The sequence below is a fragment of the Ursus arctos genome, unplaced genomic scaffold, assembly GCF_023065955.2.
Source record: "Ursus arctos isolate Adak ecotype North America unplaced genomic scaffold, UrsArc2.0 scaffold_25, whole genome shotgun sequence".
Classification (NCBI taxonomy): domain Eukaryota; kingdom Metazoa; phylum Chordata; class Mammalia; order Carnivora; family Ursidae; genus Ursus; species Ursus arctos.
Window position 1 is genome coordinate 35637528 of NW_026622930.1, and position 27858 is coordinate 35665385.

A 27858-nucleotide genomic window follows, 5' to 3' on the forward strand; every position below is an offset into this window, starting at 1 on the left:
TCAGAGGACTAAATGAGATACAATGCATGTAAAGCATTTAGAACAGTACCTTGCATACAGCAAGAGTTTAATATATTTTACTTACTATTAATATCATTGATGGATACAAAAGAGCCAGTAGGTAGAACAAATAGAAATACGAGAAAACCAAAATTCAGATCAATGATTTACTGAAGGTCATGTGAAAAAAGTATGCTCCCTTCTAGTGCAGATCTTTTCCCATAACCCCTCTTCAGCTTACTCGTATTGACCAAGTCCACCCCAAAGACGTGTTCCTTTATTTCCCATTGTGTTTCCAATTCTTGGTTGCTTGTCAGAGTATTTTCATCTTGGTTCTCATTCTATCAGTCTTTCTCTTTCTTCGTGAATTCTGCAGCCCTGTATTACTTGGGCTTTTAAGTTGTTAGTATGCATGCATGACAGGCATTTATTTTTCAAAAAAGAAAGAAAGAATAGATATTGAAGTTAAATTTTTCATAAAGGTTAGTTTTTTTTTAACTTGTGATTCCATTAGCCTATTATTTTTTTTTTAAAGATTTTATTTATTTACTTGACAGAGATAGAGACAGCCAGCGAGAGAGGGAACACAAGCAGGGGGAGTGGGAGAGGAAGAAGCAGGCTCATAGCAGAGGAGCCTGATGTGGGGCTTGACCCCATAACGCCGGGATCACGCCCTGAGCCGAAGGCAATGCCCAACCGCTGTGCCACCCAGACGCCCCTCCATTAGCCTATTATTAACTTGTATTTAACATGGTACTGAATTATTTTTATGAAGCTACCTTATTCCCTCCAAACTCTCCCTTCTTTTTTTCCCCTGAGATTGTAAAATCAAATTGAGCTTTTCTTAGGAATTGAGAAGGAGTTTGAGAATCACACAAATCCCCTGAGCCATTCTAAAAATAGGAAGAATACAATTTATGAATCATTGCGTTATTTTTGAAACTCTTGAATGATTAAAATATGGATGTATTCTTTTTTGGCATCAAAACCATGTTTATATCATATAAGTAAAGCACATAATATTTACTGCATTATTCTGGAAATTTGAGGTAATTTGATCCTATAATGTATTTTGTGAAGGAATAGCATTTGGAACAAATTGTTTAATTCTGGAATTTGGGTATGTAGGACTGTCTATTAAATCATGTTCATACCAGCAGGTGTTTATTGAATGCTTTCTGCCAATAAGGTACTGTGTAAGATGGTAATAAAGTGATGCCCCCCAAATCACAACCTTTTTCCTTAGCTTCCTCAGTTCTGCCGTCATGGTGTTTTCTGTGACTATAGAGTTTGAAGTGAATTGACCTCAAAGTTGTGTTTATGGATGTCCTGGATGTCAATAGTGATACTGCTTGATTTATTTCTTATTTCTTTTTCTTTATTTCTTTGTTTTCTCCAGAAAACGGGTGGCTGCCTCTGTGGCTTGATTTGTATGTGTGTGTGTGTGTGTGTTTCCTGTCTTTGTCATTGTTTTACATTTTGTGTAGTTCCTTATCTTTGCTTCTTTGTCTTCCTCTATGGAGTGTGTTTTGTGTGCGTTTGTGTTTTTATATTCCTCTCCAGGAAGTAGGATATTGCAAGGTAGGCTATAGAGTTAGCCTCAGGCTGGTAGAGGATTGATAGTAGAGAACTGGAAAACATGGTTCTTGTCTTTAAGAAATTTATACTCTGTAGTAGAGAGAAACAGATATAAGTGTGTGACTATGTATAACTAGAGAAAAAATAACACTTCTGTGTATTTAGTATATGATTACTGCTATATAAATAACAGAATGTTTTGGCATTCAGAGTAAGTATAAACTTGCTTTAGGCTGGGTTAAGAAAAATTTTATAGTACTGTACCAGTACTACAAAATTTAAGCTAGATCTTGAAGCCTGGGTAGGATCTAGATAACTCAGGAAGACAATGTAGGATTCTTGGAGAGATCAGCAATCTTTTTTGCAGTTGTGGGGAAAATATTTTACCCATTAAAAAATTGCTATGTGTGGGGTTGCTATACAATAGTGTGTGATTCAGATGCTCACACAACTGCAGCCCCTGCGAAAACAATGAGAATGTATATGCTGCTTTATAAAAATTATTTAGTTTTATGTCCTTAAAGAAATGTTTGTGAGGGGCGCCTGGGTGGCTCAGTCGGTTAAGCGTCTGCCTTAGGCTCAGGTCATGATCCCAGGGTCCTGGGATCGAGCCCCGCATCAGGTTCCCTGCTCAGTGGGGAGACTGCTTCTGCCTCTCCCTCTGCTGCTCCCCACTGCTCGTGTGTGCTCTCTCTCTCTCATAAATAAATAAAATCTTAAAAAAAAAAAAAGAGAAGTTTGTGAAATCACATATTTGCTTTTATTTTCCACTTCCTGTCATGCTGAATGTCAGTGCTTTTTACAACATGAAATTGGTTTCTAAGAACAAAATTTTTTTATATGAAGTAAGAGTTTGTCCTGTTCTTCCCATCTTTTTCCAGGAATTAGATGTTAAATTAAGTATTTCCTGTCCTCTTCTGTGTCGGGGCCCTATAGGAAACCATTGCAGTTGCAGATAAGAGAGGTAATGGACGGCTGGAGGAGGATAATAGCAGGGCGGACAGTGATGAGATAAATGTGAAGGGTGATTTTCAAGGTAGGCTTTATTGGCTAGTTGCTTCTTGTCCTTTGACTTTCTTTAATCAAAGATGATTCTGAGATGTTGAGCCTAGATGATTGAGAAGATTGTATAACTAACAGAGATGAGGAATACAGGTGTGTGAGTTATATTTTGGATATATTTAATTTGAAGTTTTGGTAGCCTGTTCAGGGTAGAGGTCTAGGCAGACATTAGAAATAATGGAGTTGGAATTTTGAAGAGAGGTCAGGATTGAGGGTAAAATCTAGGAGTTCACAAAGAGGTGATAATTTATATTGCATGGGGAAGAGAGGAAAGAACAAGTAAGAAAAATTTAATCTCAGTTATCATGGTTAACAGCAGAAATCCCAATCATTACTAATCAGTTAAAGCATATGTCTGTTTAGATGTTCTCGTTAAGTCCTGAATGATTTTTTTTTTTCCATTCTCTAATTTTTGGACCTCTTGCTAGATGGCAGTAGTAGTTAATTCCAAGGGCAAGGAAGGCAAGTATTGGAAGAGTTTGATAGCTTAAGTCGACGCTAAACTTTTTCATATGTTCAGTAAACTTAGAATCAACAGTACATTATTTCCAATCCTTTTTATCCTTCACGTCAGATCTATAAAGTAAGTGTGAAATTTTTTTTTTTCTCTTAATATCCGGCTTTTGCAGGATGGTTCAAGAATTATGCCTTTTGTTGGTTATTTCTCTGATATCAGGATCTTTCACTATGTTCAGAAGAGAGGAAATGAATTTAGACTTTAACTAGATTCTGATCTTCCTAAGATATGGCACAAAGTAGTTAAGAGAACTCGTCTGTACTACTTTCTCTTTACACAAGTATAAAGCTATAAATATTTATGTTCAAGGGTTTTGCCATTATTTTGATTTCTATTTCAGCAGATCCCTTTTGGACATTCACCCAGTTTGGAGTATTAAGTAGTGAATCTACTTCAGAATGTAAAGGACAGTATTTTTAACTATCAATTTATAAATATTTATAAAGTATTGCCTGATTGTGTGAGATATGTTGACATGATTGGAAGATATCCACTGTTGGGATAACACAGGTTAACAGTGGAAATTTAAAGAATTGTTAATATGTTAAAGCATCTTTCTGTTGGTGACTTTTTTAAGGAACATTTCATACTGTGAATTCACCTTAGATGTATCTAGTCTGTCTCCCCCCCACCTTGTGTGTGCGTGCCCATGCGTGTATACATTTTCACTTCAGTCTCAGTTATCATGATTAACAGCATGGGTATGTGCGTAGGCATGTATCTGTATATATACATATTCACTGTGTGTGTGTGTGTGTATGTATATATATATACATATATGTATATATTAGAGTTTATATCTAATAGTTTATTCTGCAGGTTTGTCATTTGACACCATTGCATTTCTTTGAAATTTTCTGTGCTGGCACTTACTGGTCTTTTGTACCAGGCATCATTCTGAGCACTTACCATGTAGTAATGAAGTTACTCCTTATAACAACCCTCTGATGTTGCAACTGGTATCCCTGTTTGAAGAATAGGAAGCTGAAACACATAGCTAGTGACACCAGAATTTGAACCTAAGCATATTCTCTTAACTACCATGCAATACCTATTTCTGTAAGTCTCTGTTTCCTAATCTAAAAAGTAATAATAAAAAAACTGTCTTTTAGGGTTATTGGTGGGGTTAAATGAAGCAATGCATGTGATGAGACTGATAAAAGAATCTAGATATTAACGATCAGCTAATATTAGCTGTTGTTTGGCCACTTTTCTGATTTTCTTCTAGTTCTTTTTTCCATTATCTCCCTTACGATTTATTCTTCTTCTGCCCATTTTTTAAAAAGTGGTAGTGTAGGGTTCCGTTTTTGACCTGCTGTTTTATATCATTCTGTATAATTTCCCTTTAGGAGGTTTATCCACTTTCCTAGTTTTAAACTACTGCCTACTACCTGTAATCTGATGACCCAATTCCATACATTGCCCTCGAGCTGTAGACTGATGTATCCAAATGTCTGCTGTGTATCCATCTTCGGGCATCCCCACATGTCCTTCAGGCTTGATATGGATAAAATTGTGGGAAGATTTTAGTATAAAATGAAACTGGAGGATGTGAAGTAGAGAGCCTCACACATGTGCCCTCAGAAAAATGACGACTGAGACTGATTTCTCATAAATGCTTGATTTATAGAGGATTGAACTTTATCCTTTGACTGATGAGCCTCCTCCAAGAATCTCTCCCATCTTCATGCTTGCTGCTTGGCTCCTAGCTGGACTTTCCCCTTTTGCTCTCCTTGCCCATGAAAAGCAACCAAAGCTAAAGCTTCAGCGGACTCTCCTATAGCTGCTGCAGTTTGTGTGTCCCAAGTTGCAATTCATCAACTATTGCTGAGTAAACTTGATTTCTGATAATTTGAGCTTGTCTTAGTTTATCTCTTTTCTCTTAGGTAGACATTACATGGTATCAAAAGTGAGATCTGAAGGAGGTGACCACCAAGGAATACCAACCTCCAGAAATAAGTGAGTTTCCTGCACTTGAGCCCTTTGCACTCTTTGCTTCTGCAAATAAGGTGACTTTCAGTTTGGCAAATTTCCTCATAGATCTTGAGTTCCCTCCTTTGGTAGAGCTCTCTGACTTTATTTGGGATCTGGATAAGGACAGATTGTCCTTTCTGGTGTGTACTCTTTTATTTCTGATAACGGGATCCCAGTCATCAGAATTTTCTAAGGGTGGCCCTCCCCCTTGAGGAATGCTGGCTGATTTTATGTTAAAATATTACAGTCCTGGGGCTCCTCGTTGGCTCAGTCGGTTAAGCATCTGCCTGGGATCAGGCCCTGCATCGGGCTCTCTGCTTGGCAGGGAGTCTGCTTCTCCCTCTGCTTTCCCTGCCCCCAGCTCATGCTCTCTCTCTCTCAAATAAATAAATAAAATTAAAAAAAAATTACAGTCCTTCCTCACAAACATGTTGACTAAATAAACCAGTCTTACTAAGGATAACCTGGAAGTCCAGTGACCATTATGTGGAAACTTTGATTTCCCCATACGTATTTTTCTGTGAACTAAGTTAGAAGACCATGACTACAATATTGAACAATCCAAATGGGCTAGTTATTTTAATTGGTGTCTGGAAGCTTCTAAATGTGTTTAGGATTCTAAAATTGCCTCCTTACAAATACTGTTTCTAAATTGACTGAAGCAAATAAACAACTAACGATGCATAAGAAACACCAGAGACCTCTTCCTTGGGGCTAAGCAAGGTCTTTCCTAACCTTACTACTCCACCTCCTCTATATTCCCCTTTGCCTTCTCTTAACCCTTCTCCTCTCCCTGAACTTCCTTTCTTTCCTATTATTGAAACCTTGTCCACTGATCCCATTAAAACCTTCCCTTTCAAAATTAAACCTGAGAATCCTTCTAAACCACCCCAGATTTCCTATACCCCATGGACAAAAGACAAAGTTAGGACTATAATTAAGAATTTTCCCAAGGTAACTGGGGATCTCCGTGCATTTGCAGAGGAATTCAGTATTCTAACTCTACCAACCTGCTCTTCCATCTCTTATCAGTTAGCCCACTTACTTGTCAGAGAAGGTAATGCTCGGGGTGCCTGGGTGGCTCAGTTGTTAAGCGTCTGCCTTCGGCTCAGTTCATGATCCCAGGGTCCTGGGATTGAGCCCCGCATCGGGCTCCCTGCTCAGCGGGAAGTCTGCTTCTCCTTCTCCCACTCCCCCTGCTTGTGTTCCCTCTCTCACTTCCTCTCTCTCTGTCAAATAAATCAATAAAATCTTTAAAAAAAAATGCTTTATTTTTTAAAAATTTTTTTTACTTATTTTTTTTTTAAGTGCTTTAAAAAAAAAAAGAGAAGGTAATGCTCAACAATGGATTAAAACTGCTATTTGGGGAAATCCCAAACAATCTCTAGGTTTTTGTTTTTGTTTTTGTTTTTTTAAGATTTTTTAAATTTATTTTTTTGACAGAGAGAGAGAGAGAGAGCGCGAGCACAAGGAGGGGGAGTGGCAGGCAGAGGGAGAGGGAAAAGCAGCCTCCCCTCTGAGCAGGGAGCCCAATGTGGGCCTTGATCCCAGGACCCCGTGATCATGACCTGAGCTGAAGGCAGACACCTAACCAACTGAGCCACCCAGGCACCCCAACAATCTCTAGGGTTTAAACTAAACCAGCCACCAGCCCTTTTATATGATCAAGTTTGCGGTATGGTCCAAAGGCTACATGAAGCCAGCCCTAGGGCCTTCCTTAAACCCATGAGCCAGAACAAAATTCAAGCATACACTCAAAGGCCTACCAAATCTATGGCTAATAAAGCAGACTCCAAGTCATTTTTAATAATCCTGAACTTTCCATAGATGTTGAATCCACTCAGGTAGTTTTTTAAAATATTTTTTTATTTTTTAATTTTTAAAAAATATTTATTTATTTATTTGAAGGAGGGAGAGAGAGAGCACCCACTCACGCACGAGAAGGAGGAGAGGGAGAGACAGAATCTCAAGCAGACTTCGCTTGGAGCAGGAGCCCGACATGGGGCTTGATCTCATGACCCTGAGATCATGACCTGAGCCGAAACCGAATGGGATGCTTAACTGACTGAGCCACCTGGGCACCCCCCCGCCAGGCGGCTTTTAATTCCATGTTCGTAAATGGCCTAAACAGGGACTTAGCCCTGTTGGTCAAAGGAATCCATATAAAATGGGAAACAGTGAACACCCCTGACTTTGTCAACCTGGGTGTTCAATTAGATTGCACTGTAGAACATGACACCAGAAGAAAGACAGCTAAGATTTTGAATCTTTACCTTTACCACATGGAAACTCCAAATCTATCTTACTGGACTATATCATTTTTGCAAAAATCCTGGCCATTGGAAATGGATTGCTAGAAATTGACATAGGAGCTACATCATCAGTGCTCAGCCCCCCAGTTAAAGAGTCTTTTCCTCTAAATAATACATATGTTCAAATAGTTGGGGGGGGGATGTCTTAAATAGCCACAACATGTGCCTATTTCTTAGCCCATATATTTTTGTCAGACCTTTGCAAGTGAGCTACTCATTTCTCCTTAGTGATTTAGTTCCCATACATTTATTAGAATGAGATTTCCTGAAGAAATCTAATGTTGCCTTTTTTTTTTCCTCTCAAAAGGGAAATAACCCTTTTTAAAGAGGATTTTTTTTTTATTTTTTTATTTTTTTTTAGGATTTTATTTATTTATTTGACAGAGAGAGCACAAGTAGGGGGAGCAGTAGGCAAAGGCAGAGGGAGAGGGAGAAGCAGACTCCCCATTCAGTGGGGAGCCTGAATCAGGGCTCCATCCCAGGACCTTTGGATTGTGACCTGAGTCAAAGGCAGACACTTAACCGACTGAGCCACCCAGGCACCCCAAAAAGGGAAATAACCCTTGAATTTCAATCCAACACTCAGGAAAGTTCAATCCCCTTTGTCCTTACTTCCACTCTACAAGCTAAGGAAGTCTAAACTTTAGATTCATCCCCACTATTAAACCTGGTAACCTCAACTCTGGACAGAATCCTCAACAGACATAGATAGAATTCATAGTGCCCCTCCTATTAAGATCTAGATTGACCCCTCAAAAAACTCCCCCAAGAATAAACCCAATACCCTATAAACAAACCTTACAGGGCATAAGGATTATTATAGAGGACGTTAAGGCTTAAGAACTCATTATCTCTTGCACTAGTCCTTGTAATACCCTATTTTGCTCCCCAAAAAATCCAATGGCTGAGGATAGATTTGTCTACAATCTAGGGCAATAAATAACAACTTAATTCCCTGCTATTATCCAGTCAGCCTTAATCCCCACATGCTGTTGGTATCTGTGCCAACTGGAAGCAATTATTTTACTCTGGCTGACTTACGGAGTGGATCTTTTAAGATCCTTGTTGATAAGGATAGTTAGTATCTTTTTGCCTTTACTTGGGAAGGACAATAATATACCTGGACAGTTATGCCTCAGGGCTTTACTGAGAGTCAGTCTTCTCACAGGTTTTAAAGGCTGACTTACATGACATAAAATTGTCTGCAATTTTACTAGGCTCTGTTAGTGCGATATGTGGCTGCTTTGCTGCTCTGCTTGCCCTTGCAAGACTTCTCACAAAGAGTGTTTACCTGTTGAAAATCTTATCCGTTAAGGGACATAATGTCTGAAAAGAAAAATTGCAATTTATCCAAACTGAAGTTCGATATTTAGGACGGACATACATACGTACATACATACATTTATTTATTTATTTGAGAGAGAGAGTAAGAAAGAGTATGAGCAGGGAGGAAAGGGAGAAACAGGCTCCTTGTGAGCAGAGAGCCCGAAGCAGGCCTCCATCCCAGGACCCTGGGATCATGGCCTGAGTTGAAGGCAGATGCTTAACTGACTGAGCCACCCAGGCACCCCTATTTTGGACATTTAATCTCAGCACAGGGACTACACCTAGATCCTGATAAGCTTCAAGGCATTTTGAACTTTCCAAACCCTAAAACCTAATGTCACTTATGAGGTTTTCTTGGGCTAGCTGGTTATTGCTTATTTGGATTCCAAATTTCTCCTTAATGGTTCAGCCCCTGTATTCCACATACACCACATTATTTGGGATAACCAAGATAGTTTGGTCTTTAAGACCTTGAAGGAAAGCTTAATAAATCCATCTGCTCTGGGACTCACAAATTATCAGCTAACCTTTTTCCTTTTTGTAGGAAAGGGAAGGGAATGACCTCAGAGTACTTACCCAAAAGCGTGGGGGCTATCACTGACCTCTTAAGTTACTACAGCCAAAAATTAGATCCAGTGGCCTGAAGATACCGCACCCCCCCCCAATACTTTACAGCTATACCTGCTACTGTTGCTTCAGTAAGGCTACAAAGGAGCTAGTTATGGGACCCTCTTTGACCATCTTTGTACCCCAGCCTGTAAAGGCACTCTCATATTCACACCACACTTAACACCTTTCAGCAAGCTATCTAATCTATGAAATTCTCATATGAACTGTCCCTCATATCACTCTTGTTCAAAAAGCAGAAGTTTTAATTAACTCAAATTTTTCTTTTCTGGTACGTGCTTTTCTGTTTTTGTTTTGTTTTGTTTTTAAGTTTTTTATCTATGTTAGTATCTCTACACCCCATTTGGGACTTGAACTCATGACCCTGAGATCAAGAGTCACATGCTCTTCTGAGTGAGCCAGCCAGGCGCCCCTGGTACATGCTTTTTGTATTTAAGAAATCTCCACCTAACGTAGAGTCATAGGTTCCCTATTTTTTTCCTGGGAATTTTGTAGTTCTTGCTCTCACATTTAGGTCTATGGTCAATTTGAGTGAATTTCTTGTTCTGATTTCTCCTTTGTCTGGTATTAATAAGATACTGCAGCTTTCCTTTTATTAGTGTTTGCATGGTATATCCTTTTCTGTCCATTTACTTTTAACCTACTTTATATTTAAAATAGGTTTCTTTATTTTTTAATTTAAATTCAATTAATTAACATATAATGTATCATTGGTTTCAGAGGTAGAGGTCAGTGATTCATCAGTATTATATAATACCCATGCTCATTACATCATGTGCCCTCTTTAATGTCCGTCACCCAGTTACCCCATCTCCCCAACCCCCCTCCCCTCCAGCAACCCCGTTTGTTTCCTATGCTTAAGAGTCTCTTATGGTTTGTCTCCCTCTCTGATTTCATCTTGTTTTATTTTTTCCTCTCTTCCCCTATGATCCTCTGTTTTGTTTCTTAAATTCCACATATATATATACCACATCTTCTTTACCCATTCATCTGTTGATGGACATCTGGGCTTTTTCCATAGTTTGGCTAAAATAGGTTTCTTTTAGACAACATATAGTCGGGTCTTGCGTCTCTTCTCCCCTTCACAAACCTAAGAATCTCTGCCTTTCAATTGAGATGTTCAGATCATTTATATTTAATGTAATTGTTGATATGGTTGGATTTAAATCTACCATCTTGCTAGCTGTTTCTAGATTTTGTTTTCTTCAGTTCTTTCTTCCTTTCTTCTTTGTTCCTTTTTTCTTCTCTCTTGCCTTCTTTTGGATTGTTTTTAGGATTACATTTTATATCTGCTCTTGGTTTGTTAATTTTACCACCTTTGTCCTTTAGTTGTTACTCTAGGGTTTATAGTATACGTCTTTAACTTGTTTAAAGTCTACCTTAAAATAATATGATACTTAATTTTGTTGTAAGAACCTTGCTGCATATGTTTCCATTTCTTCCCTCCTATCCTCTTTCTAGTGCTGTCAAATATTTGACTTTTAATAATACTCTAATATGTTGTTAACTATTTTTGGCTTTAGAAAGTCAATTGTTTTTTAAGAAAATTTTATTTTTTTTAATTTTTTATTTATTTATTTATTTTTTTTATTAATAATGATTTTTTATTATATTATGTTAGTCACCATACAGTACATCCCCGGTTTTCGATGTAAGGCTCGATGATTCATTAGTTGTGTATAACACCCAGTGCACCATGCAATATGTGCCCTCCTTACTACCCATCACCGGTCTATCCCATTCCCCCACCCCCCTCCCCTCTGTAGCCCTCAGTTTGTTTCTCATAGTCCATAGTCTTTCATGTTTCATTCCCCCTTCTGATTACCCCCCCTTCCTTTATCCCTTTCTTCCCCTACTGATCATTCTAGTTCTTATGTTCCATAGATGAGAGAAATCATATGATAGTTGTCTTTCTCTGCTTGACTTATTTCACTAAGCATTATCTCCTCCAGTGCCGTCCATGTTGTAGCAAATGTTGAGAACTCGTTCTTTCTGATTGCTGAGTAATATTCCATTGTATATATGGACCACAACTTCTTAATCCAGTCATCTGTTGCAGGGCATCTCGGCTCCTTCCACGATTTAGCTATTGTGGACATTGCTGCTATGAACATTGGGGTGCATATGGCCCTTCTCTTCACTACGTCTGTATCTTTGGGGTAAACACCCAGTAGTGCAATGGCTGGATCATAGGGTAGCTCAATTTTTAACTTTTTAAGGGACCTCCACACGGTTTTCCAGAGTGGCTGTACCAACTTGCATTCCCACCAACAATGTAGGAGGGATCCCCTTTCTCCACATCCTCTCCAACAATTGTTGTTTCTTTTAAGAAAATTTTAAAAGATTATTTATTTATTTTAGAGAGAGAACAAGCATGTGCATGAGTGGGGGGAGAGGCAGAAGGAAAGGGAGAGAGAATCTCAAGCAGACTCTGTGCTAAGCATAGAACCTGACATGGGGCTCAGTCTCACAACCCTGAGATCATGACCTGAGCAGAAATCAAGAGTCAGTTGCTTAACCAACTGAGCCACCCAAGCACCTCAAGAAAATTTTTAAAAGAAAGAAAAAGTCTTAAATTTACCCTCATGTTTACCATTTTAGGTCTCTATTTGTTCATGTCAATCTAGATTTCCAGTACTACTGTGGCTGAATAACTTTCTTTTTTTTTTTTTTTTAAAGATTTTATTTATTTATTTGACAGAGAGAGAGACAGCCAGCGAGAGAGGGAACACAAGCAGGGGGAGTGGGAGAGGAAGAAGCAGGCTCATAGCAGAGGAGCCTGACGTGGGGCTTGATCCCACAATGCCGAGATCACGCCCTGAGCCGAAGGCAGACGCTTAACCACTGTGCCACCCAGGCGCCCCTTGAATAACTTTCTTTAACATTTTAACATTTCTTGTTTTGCACTCTGCTGGCAGCGATTCTTCTCAGCTTTTGTCTAATTGCTTTTCTTTTACCCTCTTTTTTGAAATGTGTTTTTTCTGGACCAGTTTTCCTTTCCTTTGAAAGCTTTAAAAGTGTCACTCTTGGTTCACTGACTTACATGGTTTTTCTGATTAGCAATCACTTCCAGTTTCCTCCTTCCCCCAGCCCCTGGCAACCATTAATCTTTCTGATCTACAGGTTTGCCTCTTCTAGACACTTCATATAAATGGAATCATACAATATGTGGTCTTTTGTGTGTGGCTTCTTTCACTTAGCATAATGTTTTCAAGGTTTATCCATGTTGTAGCATTTAACAGTACATCATTCCTTTTTATGGCAGAATCGTATTCCATTGCGTGGATATACCATATATTGCTTGGGTTGTTTACACTTTTTTACTATTATGAATAATGTTACCGTGAACATTCCTATACAAATGTTTGCATGAACATATGTTTAACTTTATGAAAAACTGCCCAGCTGTTTTTCACAGAGGCTGCTACATTTCACATTCTCACAAATATTGTATAAGGGTTCCAATTTCTTCACCTTCTTGCCAACATTTATTGTTTTTTTGGTGTGTTTTGTTTTTAATAGCCAATTTATAGTCATTTAAAAGTCCATTATCTGGGTGATTCCTATGTCTTTTCTGTTCATTGCCTCATTCTTGACAGTTTGTTGTTTTTTTCTTGCTTGTGTTTGTGTGTGTCCCTTTTTTTTCCTGTTTGAATTCTGGGCATCATATGTAGAAGAATAGTAGACACAAAGGTAAATAGTATTTATTCCTGGAAATGGACACCTCTCTGCTTCTGTCAGATTGTTAGTGTTAGGGATTGAATAGTGTAATCTGTAGGTGAGCTGGTTTAGGTTTTGTTGTTGCTATGGTTACCTTCAGTACACTACAGACTTGAAATTCTTCAGCTGTGGGCTGTTAATATCCTGTGCTTACTGTTGGCCCTGGTATGCTCAAGGGTTTTCCTCTTTGTTCCTCCTCAGCTCTCAACTTGTAGCAGGCCCTGCTTACCTATGCCACATAAGGGATTCCTTGCTCTCTCGTCTTCCTCCTCCAACTGTTGATGCTTTTCGTCAATGTGAGAATCATGCTGGAGGCGGGGGGGGGGGGGGGGGGGGGGGGGGGGTCATTCTCCTCCATGATGGTTTGTTTGTTTTTCAAATGCATTTATCTGTGCATAATCACCACCCACAAAGTTCTCTTGTTCTCATTCCCAGTCCATATCCTCCTCAAAAGATAACCAGTATTCTGATTTCTACCATTATAGATTTGTTTTGCCTGTTCTTTCATTTTGTGTAAGTGAAATCATAATAGTATTCTTGTATGTCAGGATTCTGTCACTAAACAGTTCTGAGATTCTTCCATATCGTTGCATGTACCGGTAGTGTATGGTTTTTTTTAATTGCCATGTAGCATTCCAGTGTATTAATATACCACAGTTGGTCAGTAAAGACTATTTAAACAATTGGATACTTGTCTAATTATCTAATTAATCATCTTGTAATTTTCTTAAGAGCTTGTAATTACCCTAAAAGTAATATGCCAATATTGGCTTTATTGCTCAGGCCAGAAATCGAAGCCTCATCCATCTTTGTCACCTCTCTTCATACCCCACTTGTAGTCTAATCAGGAAATTCTGTTTATTTCTCTTTCATAGTTGTGGCCTGTATCCAGCCACTTCTCCCCCCCCACCCCCCCCCCCCCCACCCCCGGCCCTTGCCCAGAATTTTGCACAAACCTTTTCACTACTTTCATTCTTGCCCTGAGGTCTGTTCTCCAGGCAGCAGCCAGAGGAATCCCTCCACAAACATCTCTCATCTGCTCTCAACCAGCCTTCTTTCTCACTTGAGAATAAAATCTCAGGTTCTGACGGTGGCCCTGCAAAACTCTTATCTGGCTCCAGCTACCTCTTTTTTTTTTTTTTTTTTTTTAGATTTATTTATTTATTTTGGGAGTGAGAAAGAGAGAGATTGCACACGCACATGTGCACACACTAGTGTGAGTGAGTGGAGGAAGGGGCAGAGGGAGAGAGAGAATCCTGAGCAGACTCCCCACTGAGCATGGGGCCAGATGCTGGGGCTTGAGCACATGACCTGAGATCATGTTCTTTCTTTTTCTTGTCTTGTCTTTTTTTTTTTTTTTTTTTTTTTAAAGATTTATTTATTTCCGGCTACCTCTTTAACCTTACTTCCTACACCACTCTCCTCTGACTCAGCTTCAGCTGCTGTGGACCACTTGCTGTCTCTCTCTGCCCAGGAGGCTCTTAGACCCCTCAGTGCAATACCTTGCTCCCTCATTTCCTTCTGGTCTTGGCTGAAATGTCACCTCATGGGAGAGGCTTTCCTTTAATGATTATATCCAAAAGGACTTTTCTGCCTCATTTTTCTTGCCTTAACCAATATTATTTCTCATAACACTTCGACTGTTTTCATTATTATAATTAGTTGTCTGTCACCCCACTGCCCTCCATGAAGGCAGGGACTTTGCTTATGTGCTCTGATGAATCCAGTGTGCTCTAGGCCTGTCATGTCAGTCCTTCAAGAATTGCTTTTGAATTACCGAATAGGGTAATTTCTTAGGACTTTAGAGTAGATTTAATGTTGATATATGAATTTCTAACTCTAACACATAATATTCAAGTGGCTGGTTCTTTGATGTTAACATCGATCTATTAGGGCTGTAGGCAATGGTTCTTTTTATCCCCCACCTTCTTTTGCAGTTATCAAAGAGAACACATTTGCTTAATTTTTAAAAGCATCTATTCAAAATTAGAAAAAGTAGTAAACATATAGTACCAACTCAAAATTTTGGATTATTCCACATTGTTACTAACTGTTCCAAATTAAGACATCTGGTGACTGGGGAAGTTTGGTTTCTCTCTGTATTTGGTTAACCAGCTGGTTGTTCTGGAAAGGCAAACACAGTTGATTGTTCTTGTTGAAAGAAGCAGGGCATTCATAGATTTACTTCAAAGGGTGACTTTTGGGTAGAAGATTTACTTGAGAAATTTGACATCTCAAGACGTTATTGAGGAAAAGGTCTTTGTTTTAAAAAAGATAGTTGAATATTCTATTTGGAACCCGATACTTGAATGTTACATCTCATACTACGTGAGTGTGTGTCATTCGCTCCTACCCTTCCCCCTTTTCCTTGGTAACAGATTCCTGCACTTTAAAAACTGTGCTTTCCCTACGAATTTTAGTGTATGAGATGCCATATGTTGCTGTAACCAGTATCTTGAACATTCATGTGAATAAGAATAGCATATTCAGACTCACTAAGCAGGATTAATTTACAAAGACATTAAGTCTCAGTCATTAATGAATATGATATTTAAAATGACATTGAAGTTGTAACAGATGTCAGTTTAGCATACCTTCCACTAAATATTCAGCACTTCTTCCCGGCTTAAAACAAATGGCTCTTTGGCAAATTGTTTCCAAGTCAATTCTGTGTTAAACTATACACACAAATTTCTCTAGATTTCTGATATAAACGTTTTCTGAGAGGTGTTCTGCTGAAGTTAAACCAATGCGTACTTTTTACCCCAAGGTATTGTTTTTCTGAGACATACTGACAATGAAGAGGAGTGACTGTTACTATTTTACTCTTCCCAGGTTTTTTGAAATAAACATTAATAACCAGATTTCTAAGTTTTACTCGTGCAGTTTTGCTTCAGATAGGCTGACATTAGATATGCTTGATAAATAACAAGCCTCTTTAATATCCAGCGTAGAGATTTTGTGGCTACCGTTAGATTTTTCATGTTTGCCACTAGCACATGATATTAGACATTAGTAGCTGCTCCTTCCAGGTGCTCTACTGCCCACTCCCTTTTTAAAAATAAGTATGATATATGCTTATTATACAGGTAACATAGGCTACCCTTATTTTTTTAAAAAATATATGTAAACTTGGGGGTGCTTGGCTGGCTCAGTAGAATATACAACTCTTGATCTTGGAGTCATGAGTTTGAGCCCCATGTTGGGCATAGAAACTGCTAAATAAATAAATAAATGTGACATGTATTTATAGAGGCGGTATTACATAGGCGTTGATACTATGGTCTCTGGAACAAGAATGCTTGAATTCAGAAACCAGTCTTACTGTATATTAACTGTGCTTTTCTCACCAGGGTAGTGAACATAATTGTACTTACAGGGTTATTATGGGGTTATATCACCATTGTTAAAAATTTTAGCAACACAGAAAAGCACCAGGAAGGCAACAACATCCCTTACACACACACACATACATTCACCAGATATTTGAAATACATTTTATAAACATTATTCTGGAGACCTTTCTGTACATATATACAGATTGAGTGAGCAGAAATGTGCATAGGAATAATTTTATGAAAGTGGGATGGTATATTATACATTTTCTCTGAATAGTATTACATTTGGTTTAACTTGGATTTAATAAACAAAAAATAAATAAAATGAAAGTAATTGCTGAAATTCCAGTGTTTCTTTAGTATAAGGTATTAATTCCCTTTGAATTTGACCTAAAGAAAAGGTGAATGGTACTAAGAGGTTGGGGTTTTGTCTTGCAGTTTTTTAAACTACATGTTTCAGGTGTCTACACAACTGCTCGGTACAGTCAGAGGAAGGTTTTTCTGGTGAGCAGATAGCCTTTCACGTGGTGACTAGGGGACTCCAATTCCTTTCATTTTCTGGCTCAACCTATCCTGTAGGGCTTTGAAGTCCTGTGCATCCAGCCAGCAGGTGGGTGAAGAGAAGGTGAAAACACAACGCCCTCTTGATCACCTGACCCAAACACGACATGATTGGGCACTTGGTCTCTGTTTTCTCTTCTGAGATCCCATGAAATGTTCTGTCTGAAATCCCAGGTATAGCCCACTCCTGTGGGCTGCTTCTCATTCCCCAAATTAGCATGGAGACCCTAGAAATAGCCCTAGCAGCTGTCTTTGCTGAGCTCCTGCAGGAGTGAGTAAGGGTGTTTTTTTGAGGTTGCCTGCCTTCCTCAGTTGGCTTCTTTCCAAATTGGGGGGTATTAGTAAATTTTATTTTTTTTAAAGTATTTTTATACTAAAAATAGGTGATTGGGGCAGAGCTTGGTGGTGGCATTCACCATTAGTCTGCCCGAGTCATCTCAGGTCTAGAATTGAGATTGATGTAAGAGCTTTTTTCAGCATAGGAAACATTCCTAGTGTGTATGTACCTGAAATCCTTTCCTACCTAGAACCTCCAAACATCCATGATATGTATCAAGGGCATTTTTTAAAAGTGCTTTTTTGAATCATATTAGATTTGTAGAAAAGTTGCAAAGATACTATAGTTTCTGTTTACCCTTTACCCAGCTTCCCTAATGTTAATGTAACAACGATACATTTACCAAAACTAAGAAATTAACACTGGTACAATACTGTTACCTGAACTATAAAGCTTATTTGGATTTCACCAGCTTTTCCACTAATATCCTTTTTCTGGTCCATCCAGTCAAGGATACCACATTGCATTTAGTCATCAAACCTCCTTATCTCCTCCAACCTGTGATAGTCTCTCAGACTTTGCTTATTTTTCATGACCTTGAAACTTTTGAAGAGTACTAACCAGGTATTTGTAGGATGTTCCTGAATGTGGGTTTGGCTGATATTTTCTCTTGATTACACTGGGGTGATGGATTTGGGGAAAGAATATCACAGAAGCGAAGTATCTTTCTCATATCACACCAGGGGGCAAGTGACATCAACACGACTTACTGACTTATTGCTGATGATGTTAACCTCCATCCATTGGTTAAGGTGACATCTTCTGGATTTCTCTACTTGAAGTTATTATCTTTACTCTCTTCATGCTCTGTTTTTTGAAGCAGGTAATTAAGTCCAGTCTGTACTGGAGGGGAGGAGAATTAAGCTGTACCTCCTGAAAGGGGTATATCTACTTAAATTACTTGGAATTCTTCCCTCATTTATTTAATTATATAGTCATTTATTTTTATCAGTATGGATTCATAGGTATTTATTTTATTCTTTGGCTCTTGTATCTTATTAGTATTATTATTATTTTAAGGATTACTTTACTTTCTGGGACTATTTGATGCTCTTGGCTCATCTGTATTTTCCTTGCCCCAGACCTAGAATTAGCCATTTGTCCAAGGAGCTCAAAGGGTATTTTAAATAGGTTAGAGCTTAAGCTTTTCTGATTAGTACCTAACTAAAAGATAGGAATCTTAGAGAAGTTCACTGAAACTTATACAGTAGTGAAACTCGATCATCTTCTAAAACATGTTGAAGTTTATTTGCTCTTTAGAAGTGTATTTTTCATTGTAAAATGATTCAATTTGATATAGTTTATTCAGAATTGAGAATTGTTTGATACTTGTGTTCATGAAATTTTATATATTGATTCATTTTTTTTAAAGTTTTAATATAAAAGTAACTGAGACTGCTTTCCTGTTATAAAACCTGTAAGAATTGTAAATTTTTAAATGTGAATGTGAAATGAAATTAAATGAATATAAATCACATGAAAATTAATTAGGAGAAAGGAAATAACATTTGTTGCTTATTTTCTTAATGCCAAAAATTGTGTCCTCTGTATACTTCTCCTCTGTATTCCTATATCCTGTGATTACCTCTGTCCTTGTACTTATCACCCTATTTTATAATTGTTTACTGTTTTATCTGCTAACTTCTTGAAGACAGCAAATATGTTTTTCATCTGAATCTCTAGCATTTAGCATTGTACTTGGCCATAATAGGCACTCAATATTGACTGTCCATTTTTATCCCTACTTTATTGTTTAAATTAATTTATTAATTTAAGTAATCTCTGTACCCAGTGTGGGGCTCGAACTCATGACCCTGAGATTAAGAGCCTCATGCTCTTCAACAGAGCAAGCCAGGCACGCCTTTATCCCTGCTTTAAAGATGGGGAAACTGAGGCTTAGAGAGTTTAGGTAATTTGTACAGTGATGACTTTACTAGTTTGTGGTAGAACAAGAGCTTGAAATTAGGATGTCTGGTTCTTAAAACTATTGATTTTTCTGTTGCACCATGCTGATAATTTTTTGATAAGCTGAAAATACTTCACTGCATTCTTTTTTTTTTTTAACTATTTATTTATTTATTTATTTATTTGAAAGAGAGAATGGGAGGAGGAGCAGAGGGAGAGGGAGAGAATCTCAAGCAGACTCCGTGCTGAGCACAGAGCACTATGTGGGGCTCAATCTCCTGACCTGAGCTGAAGTCAAGAGTCAAATGCTTGGGGCCCCTGGGTGGCGCAGTCGTTTAGCATCTGCCTTCGGCTCAGGGCGTGATCCCAGCGTTCTGGGATCGAGCCCCACATCAGGCCTCTCTGCTAGGACCCTGCTTCTTCCTCTCCCACTCCCCCTGCTTGTGTTCCCTCTCGCTGGCTGTCTCTCTCTGTCAAATAAATAAATAAAATCTTAAAAAAAATAAATAAATAAAATCTTAAAAAAAAAAAAAAGAAGGAGTCAGATGCTTAACTGACTGAGCCACCCAGGCACCCCACTGTATTATTTTCCAAATTGACAGTCTCTGAAAGTATTCAGAAGAAACTGGTAACATTTGTTGCCTCCTGGGAAAAAGAAAGAGGCTTGAGGACAAAAACGTTCCAAAACTTTAGTTTTGGAGACTTTTGAATTTTGAACCATATGACTATTTTAGATATTCAAAAATACAAATACATTTTTAAAATATACAAAAGTACCTGCTTGGCTCAGTCAGTTAAGCATCTGACTCTTGATTTCAGATCAGGTCTTAATCTCAGGGTTGTGACTTCAAGCCCCACATCGGGCTCCTCACTGGGTGTGGAGCCCACTTTAAGTAAGTAAGTAAGTAAGTAAATAAATAAATAAATAAATAAAACAGAAACTTACCAGATGGAGTTTAACATTAAGTTTTTAAATATTGTATCATTTCAGTGGTTTGTGTTTTTATTTTGTTGATATCCTTAGAATGAGGGATACTGCCATTATTATTAAGCATAGATTTTTATATAGTCTTCTGGGAATTTCTTTGTGTTTCTTATTTTTTCCCTTTTATTTTTGAACAAAAAATGTAGAAGTTGGGGAAGGGGAAAGGACAGATGTTCTAAAGGGAATGAAAGATCAAATCCCTCGGTTCAGTATGAATGAAATTTGACTTTTTAGTATGTTCCCTAACTCTTTCCTTGTAGGAGACTCTGACATAAAGTGAGTTTTGGTGATACACCCAAAACTTTCTTTGATTATCTTTAATTAGTTAGAATGGTTCTGGCCGCATTAACAAAAACTCTGCTGCAAACGGACTTAAATAGAAAATGTGGAATCTCACTAACATAATGAAGAACAAAAGTTCTTTCCATCAGTTGGATTGGGCCCACTTTAGAATTAGTGTTCCACATCTAAACAAATTGTAGTTAGGAGGAGAATACATGCATGGATTGGCAAGAATATAAGGTTTCTGAACCAATTACTGATTTAAAAGAATGGAATTACTGTGATTGGTTTAGGCTAATCAGGATCTGCTCCTGGAGCTCGGGTCAAGTCTTGAAACCATGTTGATGCCGCATAAAGGAGGGAGGCGGGGATGAGTTGGAGGGGTTCCATCGTACTGTCCACGAGAGCTCCTTAATTGCTCTTCAAATGATATATGATGTATAACCGATTCCCCTCACCCTAATAATAACTTTTGAGGAATATAATTGTTTATGCTGGCTGATGGGTGATGGCGGTTTCTTTTACTATTCTCTACTCCATATAAATTCCATAATAAAAAGTTCAAAAAGAGAAAAGAGGGACAGAAAAAAAAAAAAAGAATAAGTGAAGTTTGCTTACGGTAATCTTTTTCTAGGCCAGTGTGTGTTTTTTTTTCAATAATCCTACACTCTTGCTTTCTCCTCTGCTTATATGTAGGGTTAACATGTAATTCCCCCTCTCAAAGGCTAATAGGCATATTCCTTAATTACAGTTGGCATTAATGCTTCAGTACTTACCTAGAAGAGCAATAGCGTAGTGTTAAGAGTGAACACAGGTTCACAGGATTTTGAGGGAACAACTTGGGTTTCAAACCACAGTCCCCCCTTTTCCTCCCCTTATAACCGAGAGCATTGACAAGTTACTCAGACCCTCAGAGCTTCAATTTTTGCCATAAAATGGGGATAATAACACCTATCTTATAGGGTTAAATGATTATGATAAAAAAAAAAAACACCACTAGATTTAAGTTGCTAGACCATAGGCTAGCATCTGTTGAACTCCAGTTATGATTATTTTCTTCTCTGCGAGGCTCAGGTATCCTAGCCCAATTTGATAAATGTGAGTATAGCATTGTTGTAGTTAAATTATAAGTGTAGATTGTAAAGTTATTAACACCCATTCCTGAATGCCTTTTCTCATTAAACTTTTCCCTATATTTGGGTTGTTTGTTGGACCTCTGCATTCCATAGTCATCATACCTAATTCTAATTAAGTGGGTAACATTAAGTTTCAGCTGTGGGAAATTAGGTTTTTCTTTTCTTTTTTTTTTTTTTTAAGATTTTATTTATTTATTTGACAGAGAGAGAGACAGCCAGTGAGAGAGGGAACACAAGCAGGGGGAGTGGGAGAGGGAGAAGCAGGCTCCCAGCAGAAGAGCCTGATGTGGGGCTCGATCCCAGAATGCCGGGATCACGCCCTGAGCCGAAGGCAGATGCTTAACCACTGCGCCACCCAGGCGCCCCAGGAGTTAGGTTTTTCTGACTCAAGTCTGATAAATTGTGTCAAAAGAAAACTAGGCCTATACCCAACATACACTTCACGAACAATTGTTACTTTTCAGTAGTAAAAATATAATAGCATATGATGTTTATGCTGTCAGATCTTTCAGGTATGATGAGCATTCATACCTGAAAGATAGAAATACATCTTTTTCTAAGGATACTACCATTTCTGATTTCTTGCAAAATAATACGCAGACTTTTAGTATAGTGGTTTTTGTAATCAATAGTTTCTAAATGGGTATAAAATGTATGTTATTTTCTTTTTTTGTTTCCTGTTTAAATGGGGGAAAAAGCTACTTCCTCTTCCATTATGGAGATATTTAAGCTGGTCTGTCCTTCAGATTTCATATTTAAACTTAACCAACTCATAATCGGAGCAATATCTGGTTGCAGCTAGATATGTTTGGGATGTACTTTATATACAGAAAGAACATTTTATTGGGTTTATTTTAATAGGAAATAAAATGAAATAGCATTTCAACCTATAAAAGAACATAAATCTTATGAAGGCTAAAGCAACGAGGAATTCACAGTTACGTTTAGGGATTTTATTATTAAGTAAACAACTCCTAATTATCTAAGGACAATTATTCAGATAAGAGATAAGTCAGCACTTCCCCTCTGATGTATTCCAAGATGGCCGTTCATCAGGAATTTAATATTCTCACCCCCTTGAAGCTTATCCTAAGATGTTTGCTTTAGGTTGTCTTTCTAAATATCTTCCACCCTCCTCATTATATTCAGAGATGAGAATCCCGTATCCCAGGAAGAACCATCACAGCGGTTCCGGAGTTCTGCTGTTTCCCGATCTGTACTAAGTGGATCAAGATGAGATATTAGTCATTGTTCTACCGCTGTTCTCAGAACACCTAGGCCCATATTGTAGTTGGTTATGATGGCTAGCGAACTCTAACAAGCAATCTGTTTTAAATGAAGAAAAATTCTTTTTAACCACACAAATTATAGTAGCTTTAGACTTTACTAAACTTCCATTATCTGGATTTCTCATCTCATCTCCGTGTCAGCAAACGAGCTGCAGTATCTCACCGTGTAGGACTCCAGACGTAGTGGCCGTAACTCCCCCTCCTCTTTTGTACATTCCCTTCTCTTTTTCTCTGCTGTTCCTTTTGCTTATTTTCATTTCTTTTCTCTTCCATGGCCTTTACTTTAGCACTCTTTTCTGTCCCCCTCTTTTTGCGCCCTCTTTCATTTGTGTGTCTGTATGTTTGTGTGTTGACATAAGAAGGCTCGCTCCACAATCCTCAGTTCTCAGTAGCCTGTTGCGATCTAGAATGCTAACTAAGCTTCCTTTTTATGCATCTAACAGGAACAAATAGAGAAAAGATAGAAATTATGGTTAATCTTATCTTTTCTCATCATACGTTTTTGTTAGGTTGAATCATATGAAGTTGTCAATATTGTTTTGATCTACAGAAATAGATTTAACTTAACACTTCCCTAAGCATCCTGCAGTCCCAAAGTAGGATTTGGAAACTGATTGGATGATGGAGAATTAGATATCCCAGCAGTTCTGGCTTAGCCAGGTAGATCAGAGGGCTGTTACGGTGCTAAGACCATAATCAAAATGGAGAAAATTGTGAAATATACCTTGTTTTTGTTTTTAAAGGGAAGACCTCGTGAGGGAGGAGGGAAGCATAAGTAATCACTTTTATTTTGGGGTGTAATGGGACACATTCAAAGAGAAATGGCCAGTAGACCGTTGGAAATACAGATCTGTAAATGGATGAGATCATTGGCATATAGGCGGCACTCGAAAACATAAACGTGAATGAAGTTACCCTGTAAGAGTGTAATGTGGGATGAAAAGAGCCTATGGCTTCTCTTCAGGACTCCAAGTAGATCGTGATTGCAAAGAAAACTCAGATAAAGGCTATGCATAGAAGAAAAAGTATTTCTCATCTTGGAATGATTCATTAGTATGTAAAATTAAGAATTAACTATGTAGCCTCAGAAGGTTATATTTCAAATATGACTCACTTGCATATTAATGTGTTAAAACATAAGCTAAAGGTTTTCATGTTTCCCCTAAGAGATTAAATTATTTCACTGTATCTGTGTACTGTATTAAGCTCTATAGCTTGAGGCTTTTGTGAGATATACCTACCTTACCTCTAATATCTTTCTTCCTTTTTGTTTTCTCTCTCTCTCTTTCCTTCCTTCCAACCATCCACCACCCTCCCATCCACCTACCACCCTCCCATCCACCCACCACCCACCCATCCACCCACCACCCACCCATCCATCAGTTCTTTCTTGAAGAACTATATTGCTTTTGAACAATGTATCAAGTGGACAGCCACTGTGATTGTTACCATCTCTACAGTCTTTTTTAAAAAATATTTTATTTATTTATTTATTTGCCAGAGAGAGAGAGCACAAGCAAGCATAAGCAGGGGTAGCAGCAAGTAGAGGGAGAAGCAGACTTCCTGCTGAGCAAGGAGCCTGATGCAGGACTCAATCCCAGGGTCTTGGGATCATGACCTGAGCTGAAGGCAGATGCTCAACTGACTGAGCCACCCAGGCGCCCCCATCTCTACAGTCTTGAAGTGTTGCGTTTACTTTAGCATTCAGTCTATTTAGGGGCCCACCAAGCCTGACCCATCAACCCCAAGAATCCTTTGAATTATAGCCATTCAATGTGTTCCAATGTGAAACAGCCTCTCCAGGCAATGCAGTGGAGGGAAGGAGTGCAGGACTACCATCCTGCTTGAGTGCATGGCCATAGTCCTACAAATTACTGTTCGCTTAAAAGCCACATTAAACTTGATTGTTTAAAATTCTCATCAACCTGATCTTTCATATGCAAAAATCAAAATGAAGCAGTAGGAAAAATTGTTTCTTTTATAACCTCATATCAAATCTTTGACTATTTCAAGAATGGACAGTTGTTTTTATCTGGAATTTTAAGAGGGTTTCTACCTTAGCGTGTATAGGAAGTACACTCTTAAGTAAACACACATTTGAGGACATTTTGAATAGCTTGTGGTAGAAAATTAAGTTAAATAATATTTTTCTTTACAATATAAAATCCTTCTCTATAGTTCCTTTTTGGGCCTTATTTAAAGTACTGTTGGGGCACCTGGATGGCTCAGTTGGATAGGCGTCTGCCTTTGGCTTGGGTCGTGGTCCTGGGGTCCCGGGATCGAGCCCTGCGTTGGGCTCCCTACTCGGCAGGGAGTCTGCTTCTCCCTCTGCCTCTCCCCCACCCAGCTTGGGCTCTCTCCCTCTCTCACTCACTTTCTCTCAAATAAATAAATAAATAAATAAATAAATAAATAAATAAAATCTTTAGAAAAATACAGTACTGTTAAAGAATGCCATTAATTTCCATGAGCAGAGCTCCCCCTGCAAACACATAACACATGCGATATCCTTTTAGGTTTATTCTGTTTCTCCTAGAACTCTTCAGCTCTTAATGCAAGAAAGTTGAATCAATTATTCATTCATTTATTCAACAACTATTTATTGATAATAGATCAGCAAGAAAGAATAAGAAGTTCAACAGCAAAATAGGGTTTTTCACAAATACTGGGTGAAAAGCACAAATCCTAAGAAGATACTTACAAATGCAATGCCATTTTATAAATTCATACGAGGTGTGTCTGTAATGTGTCTTGAAATAAAAACAAACAACTATGGTAAAATATTAACATCTGTTAAATCTGAGTATCTGCGGGTCTATATTTGGGTGTCTGTTATACTTTTTTCTAAACTTCATAAATTTGAAATATTTTATAATTAGGCATTTTTAATTTTCAAGTTAATAAAACAAGCAATATGATAGGAAGTGACAGGGACTATTTTAGATTCGTTGATGAGGGCGGATCTTTCTAGGGAGGTGACACTGAGGTCTGAATAACAGTACCTAGACCCAAACCCACACCCTCCCGCAATGTGCTGTTAGTGGTATTGGTAGTGGTAATACTGATGATTTTTACATAACATCTGTTGAATATGTATTTTATTTGCCAGGCGTTGTGCTGAACACATTATTTCAGATGATCCTTCTTTTTTTTTTTTTATTTGTTTTAAGATTTTATTTATTTATTTATTTGACACAGAGAGAGCACAAGCAGGGGGAACAGCAGGCAGGGGGAGAGGGAGAAGGAGACTCCCCGCTGAGCAGAGAGCCGGATGTGGGGCTCAATCCCAGGACCCTGAGATCATGACCTGAGCCGAAGGCAGACGCTTAACCAGCTGAGCTACCCAGGTGCCCCCTCAGGTGATCCTTTTAACAATTCTTGAGTTGGTACTCATTTTTTCTTTTAAAGATGAATAGACAGATGCTTAAAAAGCTATCATTAAAGCAACAACAATAAAAACATTTCATCCTGGGGCGCCTGGGTGGCACAGCGGTTAAGCGTCTGCCTTTGGCTCAGGGTGTGATCCCAGCGTTATGGGATCGAGCCCCACATCAGGCTCCTCTGCTGGGAGCCTGTTTCTTCCTTTCCCACTCCCCCTGCTTGTGTTCCCTCTCTCGCTGGCTGTCTCTATCTCTGTCAAATAAATAAACAAAATCTTTTAAAAACAAAAAACAAAAAACATTTCATCCTAAGAATGAAAATGTGAATTTCTGAGGTAGGCTAGAATATTCATTGGTAAAAGCAATTTTTACTCACAGAAAAGAATGAAGAGAAAGTATTCCAGGCAGAGAAACAGCTATTGCTACAGACCTGAGGCAGAAGCAAGCATGACATGTTCGAGGAATGAAGGACAGTTTAGCTGTGCTGTTGAGTTATGCCGCCACAGCATGACTGGTACATGGTCATTTACTCCCTGAGTACTTATGTTGAAGGAAGCTCACCACCTTCAGACTTACCTTATGCAGAGTTTTCTTCATGTAGGACTTACAGACTAATGGGGTCATATTAAAAGGGCAGAGAAGCTGGCTTAAGGGTTTCTCTGGCCAAGTTGGGGACAGTGTGAGCACCAATAAGAACCGTGAGGTGATGGGTTATAATATATGTCTTTAAAAATCGTAATTTCTTAGTGAAACTCAGAGAGAAAGGAAGAAGCTCTTCTTTATAGAAGAGTGCCAGATAAGGTAGGAGGAATGATAGAATTAGAAATGACTGTTTAGCAATTCCCAATGTAATTATTGATTCAGGCAGAGATACTCCATGGATGCTAGAATTTTTGGATGAAAATTTGTTAGAGGATAAGTTATTCATAGAGTTTCAATGTATCACTCCATGATTACTTACTAACTATAAAGGAAGGAAGACACCTTTAAAATGGAGAGATCTGTCAGTTACTGCCTTAACCAAGTGATCAGATGTGGTATTATGTGTTTCCTTGATGCAATGCTGTAAGTACCCAGCATCACCTGCGCCGTTTCCCTGCCAGAAATGTTAAATTGGAATCTAATCATGGGGAAACAATTAGAAAAATCCAGAATGTGGAGCAATTTATGAGACAACTAGACTGGACTTTTCAAAAGATTCACTGTCATGAAAACAAAAGATCAGGAAGTATTCTATGCCAAAGTATTTAGGAATGAAATGATATTTTTTCTGCAATTCTTTCAATCAAAAAATAATATGTGTGGGGCACCTGGGTGGCTCAGTCGTTGGGCGTCTGCCTTCGGCTCAGGGCGTGATCCCGGTGTTATGGGATCAAGCCCCACATCAGGCTCCTCTGCTGGGACCCTGCTACGTCCTCTCCCACTCCCCCTGCTTGTGTTCCCTCTCTCGCTGGCTGTCTCTCTCTGTCAAGTAAATAAATTAAACCTTTAAAAAAAAATGTGTATAAGTATGTTTATAGAGATAGAGA

The 27858-nt window shown here is 38.4% G+C and overlaps 1 protein-coding gene across 5 annotated transcripts in view; it reads left to right on the forward strand.

Annotated features, from left to right (window-relative positions):
* The window catches only part of WDR89 (WD repeat domain 89), a 40732-nt gene that overhangs the window by 7494 nt on the left and 5380 nt on the right, over positions 1 to 27858 (forward strand). The window contains exon 2 of one of the 5 annotated variants that reach the window (XM_026486908.4): positions 5044 to 5116. The exons of 1 other annotated variant lie outside the window; for it this stretch is intronic. In XM_026486908.4, coding sequence (XP_026342693.1) covers positions 5055 to 5116 — 62 coding nt within the window. In that variant the 5' untranslated portion in view covers positions 5044 to 5054. Of the gene's footprint in view, positions 1 to 5043; positions 5167 to 26172; positions 26309 to 27858 lie in introns of those variants that run through there. 3 more of the 5 variants (XM_026486909.4, XM_057318547.1, XM_057318548.1) reach the window with 3 other exon arrangements.